The following is a 12,596-nucleotide window of genomic DNA, read 5'->3' as shown; positions in this document are numbered from 1 at the left end:
CATTTAACAAGGTACCCAAATATGAACTGGTTTTCTAACCAAAGACACCAGCCTTGTAATTATCTGCCTGTGCTTTTGCCGGGATGTTATCACATCTCTCACAAAACAGGCTGTTGATAGTATGATGTGCACAACACATCGCTGGTGCGGAGGCTCAGTTTAACACACACACCTGTTCTGGCAGTATTTATTTTACCCTTGATATAAACAGCAGTACTTTGATAGAAGAGATGTGCTATGAAATACTTTGTACTCCTCCTTAAGTAAGTTACAACCACACAGACCTCCCAACAGAAACATCAGCTACCCTAGGATGCAAGTTTTGTTTACGTGTTTATACATGTGCATTTATATGTATATATACATGTATGAACAGTTTTGAGCTCTTTAAGAGCAAATTGTTTAAGATAAGTACCTCTCCACTTGCTTTGGTTCACTCCAACAACAGAATGGCAGCAATGGAAACACACAGGCTTTATTCAAAGGCTGCTGCTTGTGGCCTTTGATGCCAGCCAGGATGAAGGTTAGTGAACTGTCCCAGTGTTAACTCCTTGGTGCTCCCAGGGGCACATTGCACACCACCTCTTCAGGCCTTCACCTCCTGTCTCTTCTGGCTCCTGGGCCCCGCAGAATGTTTTCTCCTGGGAGAAGGCAGTATGAAGAATGCGTAGAAGATGTACTGCATGGTTAGCGTCAATTTAATGCTGCAAACTCAAAGCCAGTGTCTGACTGTAGTTGCTGCATAACTGCTGTGTGAGTGATCTATGGGTAAGAACCTCACCTGCATGGAGAGCTTTAATCACCCCTGAAAGAATGCTGTTGTGGTTTGTCTGAGCAAAGCTGCCTGAAGGATATTAAGACTGGCAGAACCTCCTGCTGTCACTTCAGCATTATTAACATTTGAAAATACTTCTGCTTAACTGTTAAATGAATTTACAATCTTAGTCTTGGAAAAAATAGGAAGTCTTCTATTCTACCATTTAATAGACCATACTGGAGAAGGTGCTCGATGAACTTTTTTTATTCTTCCCCAGCCTGTCATATAAACTCTGTGTGGTCAGAGATCTGTTTACAGAGCTCTTGCTGAACCAGAAATACGCGGTGAGAAGGCTCCATGTTACTAACTGCTGTTTTACAGTGTTGTAAGCCTTGGTGGCCCTGCTCCTGAAAGGTGCTGAGCATCACTGCTTCACATGCAGCACAGCCTACAGCCACCAACCTTTGTTGAAGCATTGTGTGACCTGTTGCCTGGTATATAATCAATGAACATAAAGATGTTATAATTATGAAATAAACCAGAAAGTTTGGCTAAGCAGCTTATAATAACAAAAAGAGAATAGATAGAGTACCTACCTGTGTCCTGGGCTTGCTGCAAATCTCCAGAGGAGGGATCTCCAGAAGAGATCATTCTCTACTGGCAGTGAGCTCTTAAATGGTCTAGGAGAAGTGAGCCAGGCTCCACCCCTTCCGGCAGCACAAGTGAATTGCCTTCATCTGTGCTGCCATGGCTGACTCATTGCTCGTCTCAGGTGATCAATCAGAGGTTCAGGTTGTGATTCAGCAGTTCCCATATACCTGGGAACTGAGGTCTTCCATGAATTGGTCTCTTTACATAGCCATACCCAAATGGGATTATCAATGGTTAAGTAGGAGCTGTTAATTCTGGATCTTAGTGGTCTTTGCTTCTCTACTAATGCAATTTCACAGCTCTGTCTGATAAGTTCTGTAGCAGAGAGTGCTGCCTAACCTGTAGTCCCAGATTTTGGCGTCAGTTATGAGTATCTCGAGAGACAACGTCTGAAAATTCTACTCAAACTGCAGCGTGATGCAGGCAAGAGTGAGGAGGTAGAAGGGCTTGCTGCTGCTGCACTGGGAGCAGAATCAGAAATGCTTGGCGGTGACTGGTATTTTGGGGAGTTGTGTGAAGGAGCTTCTCCTTTCTGGATTTACGCTACTAGGAGAAGGGGATAATTTAAATTTCATGAAGGTGGTATACTGAGAAATGACTGAAATAATACTGTCTGCAATAATTACCAGGTACCACAGATTGTGATATTACAATATCATTCTCCTTCTCCTGAAATATACCTTCAAGAAATGAAAAAGAGCCGGCTGGAGCTAGAGCTAATTGCTTGTGGAGGGACAGGTAGTGGTGAAACCCATTATATCATTTCTCTGCCAATGAAGTATTTCTCCTAACAGTATACTTACATATTTGCTCTCTCAAACTTAGTATTATTACAAACTTAGTAATTACTTACGATACTTTTAAATCAAGATGACAATTAAGTCAAGATGACAATTAAGGCATGCTATTTCTGCTTCTGAAATTAAGTTACTCATACTTGCATCAACACTGAGGCTGCTTCCCTGAGGTGTAGTAAAAACTCGAAGTGGGAGACCATCTCTGACCTGGATAGCTTACCTTTTCAAAGGACAAGATGAATAAACACATTGGTTCTCCTTCACTTTAACCTGCCATTTTAATTCTCTTAATTTTCTGTAAGCTACTTCCTCTTGCTTGAAGACTTACCAGGGAGAAGGTGTCCATGTCAGCACTTAGCTAAACTATTCAAATTGAGTTATCTTTCCTGCAGTTATCTTTCCAGCCTTTCTTGCAGTTAATAAGCTACTGCCATAGTGCTTTTATGAAGGAGATAAAGCTGCCTGCACATAAAAAGCTTCTAAACAATGTTGTCAATGTTTATGATACTCCATAAACGATATAATGACTGTCAAACAGTCAATCTCTTACCCTGTGGACTCTAAACCTTGTCCCAAGTTATAAGGTATAAAATAAGGAGCAATTAGCAATGAAATAATAAGTTACAAAGTAATGATCACTCCTTTTTGTTCCCACAATCATATTATTTTCCTGTAGTATAATGATAAGTAGACTTAAATGACTACAAATTTAGCTGACCTATTTCTAATCTTATGCTTGCTATTGTAATGCAAGTAAAACTCTAACAAGCAACAGATATAAAGTTAGGGTAAAGGAAGGCAAGATTTATGCAAAAATAAAAATATTTTAAATAGATATGAATAAGTATTTAATATTCCCCCAAATTTTGCATTTCATTTGCAAATGGGTTTTATATATTAAATGAAGAAGAAATACATAAATGAAAATGTCTGCCTAAGCTCTGAGGCATGACCTCTCTTGTAAGACTTGTTAATACAAGGTATTAATAATTGAATACTTCAAAATGGACAGCAAACATAAGGATAGAGCTTGTCCACAGACACAGGCACCTGAAATGAGGAGTCTGCTACAAGTTCAGAGGCTCTTTTGTAAGGAAGAACTGGCTGCAAAATGATGATGGGACTACCCATGTCTGAGAGGATATTATTTGCATGCCAAGTGTCATCCCAGAGAGTTGGTAAACAATGTTTGTGTATATTGCATTTTTCCTTTTGGTGCTCACTGTGTTCTAAAGGGCATTATGAACTGGAGTAAAAGCTCAGCCTTACATGCTGTTGCGTATAGTTCAGTATCTCCTGTGGTTCTTTTATATTAACCTTTTTGTTATGAAAAGAGGAGAAGGCAGCTCAGTTATCTTCCCGAGAAGGATCTCCTTAAACCAGTGTTTATCTGATTGCAAACTCAATATCAGAAAAAAATCTTAGATAAATATTAAGTTTTCCTCCGTGGGCAAAGAGTGAAATATTACTCCCTGGAAGAAGATCTTCCCTTTAGGAGAAATGTACACTTTTATTTGCCACTTTTCAAACTGAAGCAGCAAACAAAAGCCATCTCTTTTCTCTCCATCCTCCAAAGCAGCTCTGTGAAGCAGAAACACTTATCAGTGTTGCTCAAGTGCTTTCTGATGCTGAGATTGCTGCTAGGATCCAACGCTTGCAGAGAGAAAAGGAGAAAGGGGAAGGGAAATTTTTTCCTGAATCACTGTGTGAGTGAATTGGATTTCTTGCTTGGATTATTATATGGTAAAGGAACAGATTTAAACATCTAAACCAACAGTTAATCTTTAACTCTCAAGTACCCTTCATAATGACAGGACTCTACCATGAACTGAGATTAATGCCCTTGCTCTGCACGTGGCAGAGGAGATCTTTTTTGGCTCAGTCTCATCACCAGCCATAAAGCTGCAAAACAAGAAAACAAAGAGGTAAGGGCTTTCTTCTTCACTATTATTGCAATATAGCAAACCAGAACTGATAAACAGAGGCTTGTTTTTTTCTCTAGGAGTCAGTGTGAGCAAAAAAGTGCAAGGATGACCATTGTTGTTCTCTGAAAAGCCCTCAAGGCAGCTCACATTCAATGCTTCTTCAGGGCTTCTGCTGGAGGCTGCAGCCTCATCTGGCAGCAAGTGCCAGGTCACCTCTGCTCCCCACCAAACAGCATCCTTGCTGTTATGCAGTTCTTTGGACTTGATGCCATTTCTTTAACCATCTCCACACAGTCAGGCTTTGTGAGGGTACTCGTGTCCAGATCTGCGTGGCTCCATGTTGTTACACCTCTAGCAGCTGCACGAGGTCTGTCCTTGGCCTGCAGAGCTATGCTTCACCGCCTTGCAGAGCCTCACCCAGCTGGAGAGGCCTCTGGTCCTTGGCTGCCTGCTTGCATTAAAGAGGGAGCACTTCTTTCTGAATATCATGAAAGGAAGTTAAATGACGGTGATTTGATAGAGGGAGTATTCCTCTCAAGGGAGCCTGCCACCATCAATAAACTCCTACCACCATACACATTTTTTTACTTCTTTTCACATCAAATTTTGTTTTTATTATTTGAAAACTAGGTGGTTTCTGCCTTTATTTTTTCTGTAGCTTGGTTGTAAAACGTTCAGTTCTCATCGCTAATCTCTGCAGCTCCCCAGTCAAATGCTGCATCTCAGCATCTCTGGGAGGAATCACCTAAGATAAACATGCCAAGAATGGGGAGAATGGTGGAAAAGCACATTTGGGAGTTCTCAAATCTGTGTAAACTTAGCTGGCATTTTATCACAGATACATCCAAGTTAAAGAATCAGCTTGGATTTCTTGTTAAATCATCCTCTAAGGGCAATTAAGTTTTCTTTTAATGTACTTAAGGAGATGGAAGGAAATGAGACACGCGGTGTTCTCACTGCAAAGAAACAAAGGAAGAGAAACTGCGCGACTGTCAGAAATTATTTCTAAAAATAGTCGTATTGCACTTTCCTATAAGGCAGCAACTGCTCTTTAAAATGAGAACAAGTCAAACACACTTGAAATTGAACACTGAAGTCTTTGTTTGATGTTCCTTTTGCAGGCTTTATCATCCTTTCAGGTTGTTTTTCCCTCCTTGCAACACTGAGCTATTTCAGCCTTGCCTGAAATCTTTCTACTCCATTATCAAACCGACCTTCTTTTTGCACAAGCTTTCCCAGACACTGTCCAAACACTTTCTATCAGCCTTGTTTGTGCGTGAGCAATGCGTGGATGAGAAGCCCCATCTGCTGCTCCCCATTTCCCTGAAGTGCAGCACAACATTTCTGCTACCTAATTTCTTGTTTGAGTGTTTGGTGTGCTCTGCTGCTTTGGAGGACTGTGTAAGTATCTCCTTGCATTCAATTTCTGAACTTTGCCATTGTTTAATGCTTATCTCTTTCAAGAAAATCTTATGACATTCTATAAACTTTTACTGAAGATTGTCTCTGAAAAACCTCTCAATCATCTCACTTGTTTCTAGAATGTTTTGCTTGCTTGAAGGAGTTTTTTCTTTTTCCTTCCGCAGGGTTTTAGAATCCTTCTTTCATTTTCTTAAGTGGTTAGAAGCTAATAAGGCTTGACTTGAAAATGTATGTCTCTTGTCTGCATCTCTTCCAGGTCATTCATATGTAGCATATAAAGAAGGAGATAACCTCACCGTACTATAAGTCTCCCATGTAAAAGCCCTCCTGTGATACTGACCTTTGTGTAATATTAAAAGAACTGCGTTTCTTCAAGTCACCCAAAGCTGCCAAATATTATATACTCATCTATTTTTTTTACAGTGAAAATGCATGCAATTCAGAAAGACGGAATGCATGAACAGAAAGAGGGAAAACTATGGATGATGGAGAAATCAGTACTTATTCATTGTATGAAAGTGGTTACTTTAACAACCATATTGTAACCTGTGTTCTGATCTTTCTTGTTCAAGTGCAACGTACCCCAAAGGTACTTTTTTAGGTAGCTGAAACTAGAAAAGCCTGTTTTGTTTTACAGAATAAGGTTAAATGAGGACACATTCATTGCAAGTACTTACCCTGTCAAGGTCTAGAAACAACAAACTAGAAAGAACGAGTGAAATGTATGTGAAACTGAGGCATCTAGGAGGATTTGTGACAACATGAAGGTAATCTGCTCCTGGTTCAAGTGAGGTGGTGCAAAATCATGCAGACAGAGCTGTTACAAACTGCATGAAGATTGCCTCTATGCCTGTCTCTTGCCTAACATTTATCATCCCCCAGTACTTTGGGCTTCTTTCAGACACAGCCTGCAGCATCACAGCCCAAATAACCTCTGTATCCATCCAGGCAGCACCCTGGAAAATGTCAAAATTTCACTTTTGTCAGTAAACCTTGTTCATCAGGGAAGAGCCACCACCACCCCCACATGGGATTCCCAGCCTTGTCTTTTCTTTGCATCTGGGAAATCCTGCTGGTGGTATGTGTGATTATGCTTGTTCTCTATAAAATGGACTTCAGTTGCCAAATTTTTGCAGCTTTATGCACAGCCAAAGGCTGGAAGAAATAGCCAGACTGGGCTTTTGAAGTTTGGGATGCCGGTTGATAAACTTCTGTTATTAAGTCATCCCTACTGAAGATCTATCTAAAGCTGTCTATAATAACTTTACCTACTGAAGTCCAAATCGTCATTCTCCACTACATTTTTGTTGCTAAATCCTAAAAGCTTGTCTCCTCTTAAACGTCTTGAATGTTTTCATGCTTGCTTGAAAAATCCCTTTTGTTTTATGCCAAATTGTTGCTTCTGTGATGGACGATAGTAGTATTTGAAGATGATGGTTGGTTAGGTCCACCTGCTGGAGGCAAGGTTTGCCTTCTCTTAAAGAAAACAGCGTGGGAAGAATGTGCCTCTTTGACCATCGTTTGATTTTTGTTTTTTCTTATGATGGGTTGATGGCTGGACTAGATGTTCTTAGTGGTCTTTTCAGGCCTTAATGATTTTATGATATTTTCCGTCAAATCTTATCAAATTATATTTCACACTTAACATCTCCATCCTAAAATTGCCCTGGGTTTAGATTTTTCTTGTCTCGATCAACAGGCGACCTCTGTAGCTGTGCTTTGCAGCTCTAATGTATTGCAGAACTGGCATTTGGTCTCTGGCAATACCAGTGTTGCCAGTGTCAGCAGGAATGAGGAATCGGACAGTGGTGATTACATGTAGTGTCACAAAGCTTCTCAAGTTTTTACTTCGAAGAATGGCTTGTGTCACCGGTAATGTGGAAGAAACTGTGCTTGAAAGGATTTGAAAAATGGTGCCTGGACTTCATATGTTAGGGATCTCTATGTTCAGTTTTCAACTTCAGGATCTGTTCTTTACCAAATTCCTAGAAGGCATGGCTGAAGCAGGGTTTCAGAGATTATTTTCAAAGCTGTTTTGTCTAGTTTGTCTCTACAGGAAAACAAATCTGTAGTTTTTACAGGTAAATGTGCTTTGACAAAGGGACAAAGAGCTCCCTGTTTAAAAACAGGTCTTGCAGGCTTTTAGGTCAATACTGAAATCACAGAAGCAGTTTTTAGTTATCATTATCTTGGAGGTTTGCTTTCTCTAGTTTGATTTTAAAGATCAAGATTGCAAACACTTTGAAGGGTCTAGGAGATGAACTGAAAATCTTGACTGGAGTTAGTCTGGTTATTTTAGGAAAAAAAAAAGTGAAGTTTTTGTGTTTTGTTGTTGCTGTTTCCTTTGCTGGTTTGAAGTGTCACTGCAGTAACAGTGGCTATGCCTGTTGCTGGAAACACATCAGGCTACTTAGTACTACTATGCCTCAGCTGACTGCTGTTCTCCGGGTGGGATAACCCCAGCTCTTCTTTCCACTCTCCTATTCCCCTTCCCTTCTTTCCTTCTTCTGTTCTCCACACAGGTTTCCTATACTTCTCTGTTGGAAAAAAACATACTTTAAATTATTATTATTGCTATAGATCATCATTTTATGATGCATCTGAGTTAAGGAATTGTGGCTAGACCTGCATAGAGTCAATGTGCTGGGTCTTGACCTTGGGATTCATCCCATCACCCAGCCCAACACAGCAGCTATTCTGAATTTAGCCTCGCTGTATATATTACTTGGTTAACACCTATTCAAGAATCTACAGTAAGAACTTCAAAGAAACAAGAAAATAAAACTTCAGAAAGAAAGAAAAACACTTTTAAAAATTACATTTTTAAAATCATTACTCATCTCAGGAAAAACAAGATGCAGAGAGGTTTGCAAGCACTAAATGAATTCTGCACTTACCAAGTGTCTCAGTATATCTGCTGTTGTTGTTCACCTACGGCAGCTATTAGTTATCTGTGCTGGGGCTGTTATTCCTTATTCATGTGAAAAACAGAGTGTGTGTCAGGGAACCTATTTTCCTCCTTTTCTGGAAATGAAGAAAAGGAAAGATGACTCCCCTGGGCAGCTGCCATGTGCTGGTGTTTGTAAGCCTTCCCCTGCGGCTGTCTTTGCAGAATGTGCAGCGTGCAGCTGTGCATTGAAAACTGATGCAGCGAGAATTTCTTTGGAAAATACTTCCCCTGATTTCCTTCCAAAGCAGAAATTGCAAAGCACAAAGCTGTTTACTCTTTGGTCATTTTTTTTCACTATTTTTTTTTTTTCTTTTGGAAGATTGATTATGAATGATTGCAGATTTTATGTGATAAAATAACTCAGATATCCTTTCTCCTGGTTTGGAGGACCTAAAGAAGGTTCAGTATTCTGCACAGTTGTCTGTGGTTCATAGTGCAGAAAAGAAGTGCACGTTACAGGATTTCTCTACTCCTTAATTTTATCTTTCACTTTCAGATAGTGTCCACCTCAGCCTTGTGCTGCTCTTTAAGGCAAGAATGTCCTTGTCATCCATTTCAGTGCTGGAGACTGAGATCTTCAACTACATTGATGCACATCAAAGTGACTTCATTGAGGTAGGAATTGTACTGCTAGGAAACAGTTGAGAGGCAGCACTAATGTACTGGAGGCTCACGTTCCACATGACAGATAAGTGTTTGCTATTTAGAGAGCAGTAGGTTTCAGGTCTGGAGTTGGGTATGCCACCTTTGTGCCACAAAGCAAAGTTGCAAAAAGACAATCGATGCTGGGGACTCTCCAGGTGGAAGAGGTATTTGCATGGACATTTGCAGACTGGGCTTGGGCAGAGAGGCTCCACTGAATCAAAATGTACTAGAATAGGAGAAGTGACCAGGCTTCACAGCTCCTACTGCTGATGCCAGGGAGCGCTGCAGAGACGGGTTGGCATGGGGCTCTAATGATTTGCTGGGGGCCAAGGCTGGCAGTGCATTTTAAGCATAAGAAAGGCAATTCTGGCTCATGGCAAATCTTTACCAGTTGGAAAACATACAGCTTCCGTCATATTGCTGACAGGATGGAAAGGAAACCATATTCCAGTGTGATGTCTTCACATACGAAGATTAAATCACCACACATTCCTAGGTTTTAGACCAACCAGCTTATTGAGCTGTTCTTTTCTTCCTGTGCAGAATCTCAAGGAATGGGTGGCTGTGGAAAGTGATTCTGTGCAACCAGACCTGAGGAAAGAAGTTGTACGAATGATGTCATTGGCAGCAGCCAGGCTTGCAGCTTTGGGAGCCACTGTTAATTCAGTAAGCCTGGGGTCACAGCAGGTGCATCTCCATTCCTTGTATTTAAAGTGTCATATGTGTGCATGTGTCACGTTTTACCCATTAATTGTAGGACAGAAAGAAAAGGAAAAAGGTCTGAATTTTTACCATGGTTTATTTTAACTTTCTTCTTGATGATGTACCACAGTTAATGCATCAGCTCTTCACCAAAGTCTCCATACAAGGAAGCAACTTTTTCAAGGAAAATGTTACCAGAAATAGGACCTTAAGTGTCATTTTTGTTTTTTGAGGGGCTCAATGATTCTTGGAAAACAACAGGTAAGAGTTAGCCTCTGAGAAATGTTTATCTCCAGTTTACTCATCTCACTGAGGCTGTGGCTCTTTCCTGCCCCAAGCTGCTGGCTTTCTGTGCTCAGAGGAATTCAAAACTCATGACCAGGGATTCACTTTTCCTTCCTATGAGGCTCCTGGGAAGGTCAGTGAACCTCTCAACTCAAGAATCTTGCGGCACAGCAATATTTTATTATTATCAGGCCATGTCACTTACTAGTCAAAATGAATGCATTTAAAAATAAAACCTGAGCACATGGCATGCAATTATGATTGCCAAGATATATATCAACAGCCTGTGTCAATAACAGTAGGGAATGCATTACCTGTTGTTGAAGCAGAGATCAGAGGCACATCTTTCTGCTTAGGGCCTTCTATTGCTGGGCAAGAAGTAGCTACATTTTAGTATTCAACAGATTTATACAAATCAATATTACTGATGAATTTGAGGAGATACGTGCATTCTTTTAGCTCTTATTTTTCACCCCTGTGAGATGTCCAGCCTCTTCTGGCCAAGATGTGGTGATCTGTTCTGCATAACTGTGAATTATAAGAGTAGTTTAGAGCCACAACCTGTTTTCAAAACATTACCAAATTTCTGCTGCCAGCAAAGTTTTATTCTGTTTCTTTATCTGAAGTTGCAATCCTCCTGCCATCTGTCTGTTGAAAAATAAGCCCCCAAATTAGCTTCGGTGTAGCTTTTGACTATTTTAATGTCACAAGATATGCTTTTGTCAACACAGCATACAGTCAACTTTCTCTCCTTCAGTACTGAGAACTACTAGTTTAGTAAAGAGTCCATTTATTGCAATAAAATGTTAGAGAAGCTCCATAAAGTCCCAGCAGAACATGAAGGAAAAAAGTCTTAATCTCTCTAAGTGGGTTAGATTTCGATTCAAAATCTGATTTAAGGACTTGATCAAATCAACTGAATATGCAGAATTATTTGCAATGAGTTCTCCAGTTCTTATAACGTTTGCAAGTTTTCAAAGGTTGCTTTTATAATGTTGATCTACAGTTGCTGAATGGCCAGCACCTTCCACTGCCACCTGTCATACTTGGGGAACTTGGCAAGGATCCCCAAAACCTCACCGTCTGTTTCTATGGCCACGTGGATGTACAGCCTGCCAAAAAAGAAGATGGCTGGAAAACTGACCCTTTCACATTGACTGAAATCAATGGTGTGTACCCAATTATAATTCTTCTGTCATCATTTGAAATATGACTCTGAGATTTCCAGCAGGAGGATGTTCCCTATATTGTTAATTACAGCACAAGAACTTCTCCCATGGAATCTGATGGGACGAATCCAGCAACTTCTTGATACCACGCTGTGATTTGTGAGACTCATCACTGACTGCTTAATAATTGGTGTGGAAGAGCTACATGAGGTTAATGTCACTTTTTAGTGATCATTAGAAAGTCCACTTCTGCTTTAAGATTGGGTTGTTGGATCAGTCACTGTAATCCTTTAGCATCTCCTCCTGCCACACTGGAACTTAGGAGCATTTCATAGAACTATAGAATCTTCTGAGCAGTTGGAAGAGACCCTTAAAGATCATCTAGTCCAAATCCCCTGCAATGACCAGGGACACCTACAGCTACATCAGGTTACTCAGAGTGTAAGTTCATCACGACCTTGAACGTCACCAAGGATAAGGCTTCCAACACATCTATGGGCAAACTGTTCCAATGCCTCACCACCCTTATCTTAAAAAAACTTTCTCCTTATATCCAATCTAAATCTCTCCTTTTAGTTTGAAACTATTTCCCCTTGTCCTGTCATAACAGACCCTGCTAAAGAGTCTGTCCCCTTCTTATAGCCCCCTTTACATACTGAAAGGCCACTCTCAGGTCTCCCTGGAGCCTTCTCTTCTCCAGGCTGAACAGCCCCAAGCTCTTGTAGCGTGTCTTCATTGAGGAGGTGTTCCATCCCTTAGATCATGTCTGTGGCACTCCTCTGGACACACTCCAACAGGTCCATGTCTCTCCTGTACTGAGGACTCCACATCTGGACACTACTCCAGGTGAGGTCTCACCAGTGCAGAGTAGAGGGGCAGGATCACCTCCCTTGACCCACTGCCACACTTCTTTTGATACAGCCCAGGTTATGGTTGGCTTTCTGAACTGCGCGGGCACACTGCTTGCTCATGGCCAGTTTGCCATCCACCAGTGCCCCCAAGAACTTTTGGCAGGGCTCCACTCTATCCTTACACCCCCCACCTTATGTTGATAGTGGGAGTTGCCATGACCCAGCTGCAAAACCTTGCACTTGTCTTTGTTGAATCTCATGAGGTTCACCTGGTGCCACTGGGTGGAAGAATATGAGTCCTCACTTGAGGTAGCAATCCCTGTCTTGCAATCAGCTGAGCATGATAAGTTCACTGAAGGAAGACAAATGGTGGATGGTGAGTTAGAGGGTGAGAGAATTCAAGAACACAGGGATTCTGGTTCCTAGTCTTGTAGCCAGTAAG

General features: G+C 41.0%; 1 protein-coding gene across 4 annotated transcripts in view; it reads left to right on the top strand.

Moving 5' to 3' along the window:
* CNDP1 (carnosine dipeptidase 1) overlaps positions 1-12,596 on the top strand; it is a 35,054-nt gene that overhangs the window by 7,828 nt on the left and 14,630 nt on the right. For all 4 annotated transcript variants that reach the window (XM_042869289.1, XM_042869290.1, XM_042869288.1 and 1 more), the window contains 3 exons: positions 8,999-9,117; positions 9,691-9,834; positions 11,141-11,303. In XM_042869289.1, the coding sequence (XP_042725223.1) occupies positions 9,040-9,117; positions 9,691-9,834; positions 11,141-11,303 (385 nt within the window). In that variant the 5' untranslated portion in view covers positions 8,999-9,039. The remainder of the gene's footprint in view (positions 1-8,998; positions 9,118-9,690; positions 9,835-11,140; positions 11,304-12,596) is intronic.

The sequence above is a fragment of the Lagopus leucura genome, unplaced genomic scaffold, assembly GCF_019238085.1.
Source record: "Lagopus leucura isolate 7727_CA_CO unplaced genomic scaffold, USGS_WTPT01 Super-Scaffold_100002, whole genome shotgun sequence".
Taxonomy (NCBI): domain Eukaryota; kingdom Metazoa; phylum Chordata; class Aves; order Galliformes; family Phasianidae; genus Lagopus; species Lagopus leucura.
Note: the sequence above shows the minus strand (reverse complement) of the source record. Positions and strands in the feature narration are given on the sequence as shown.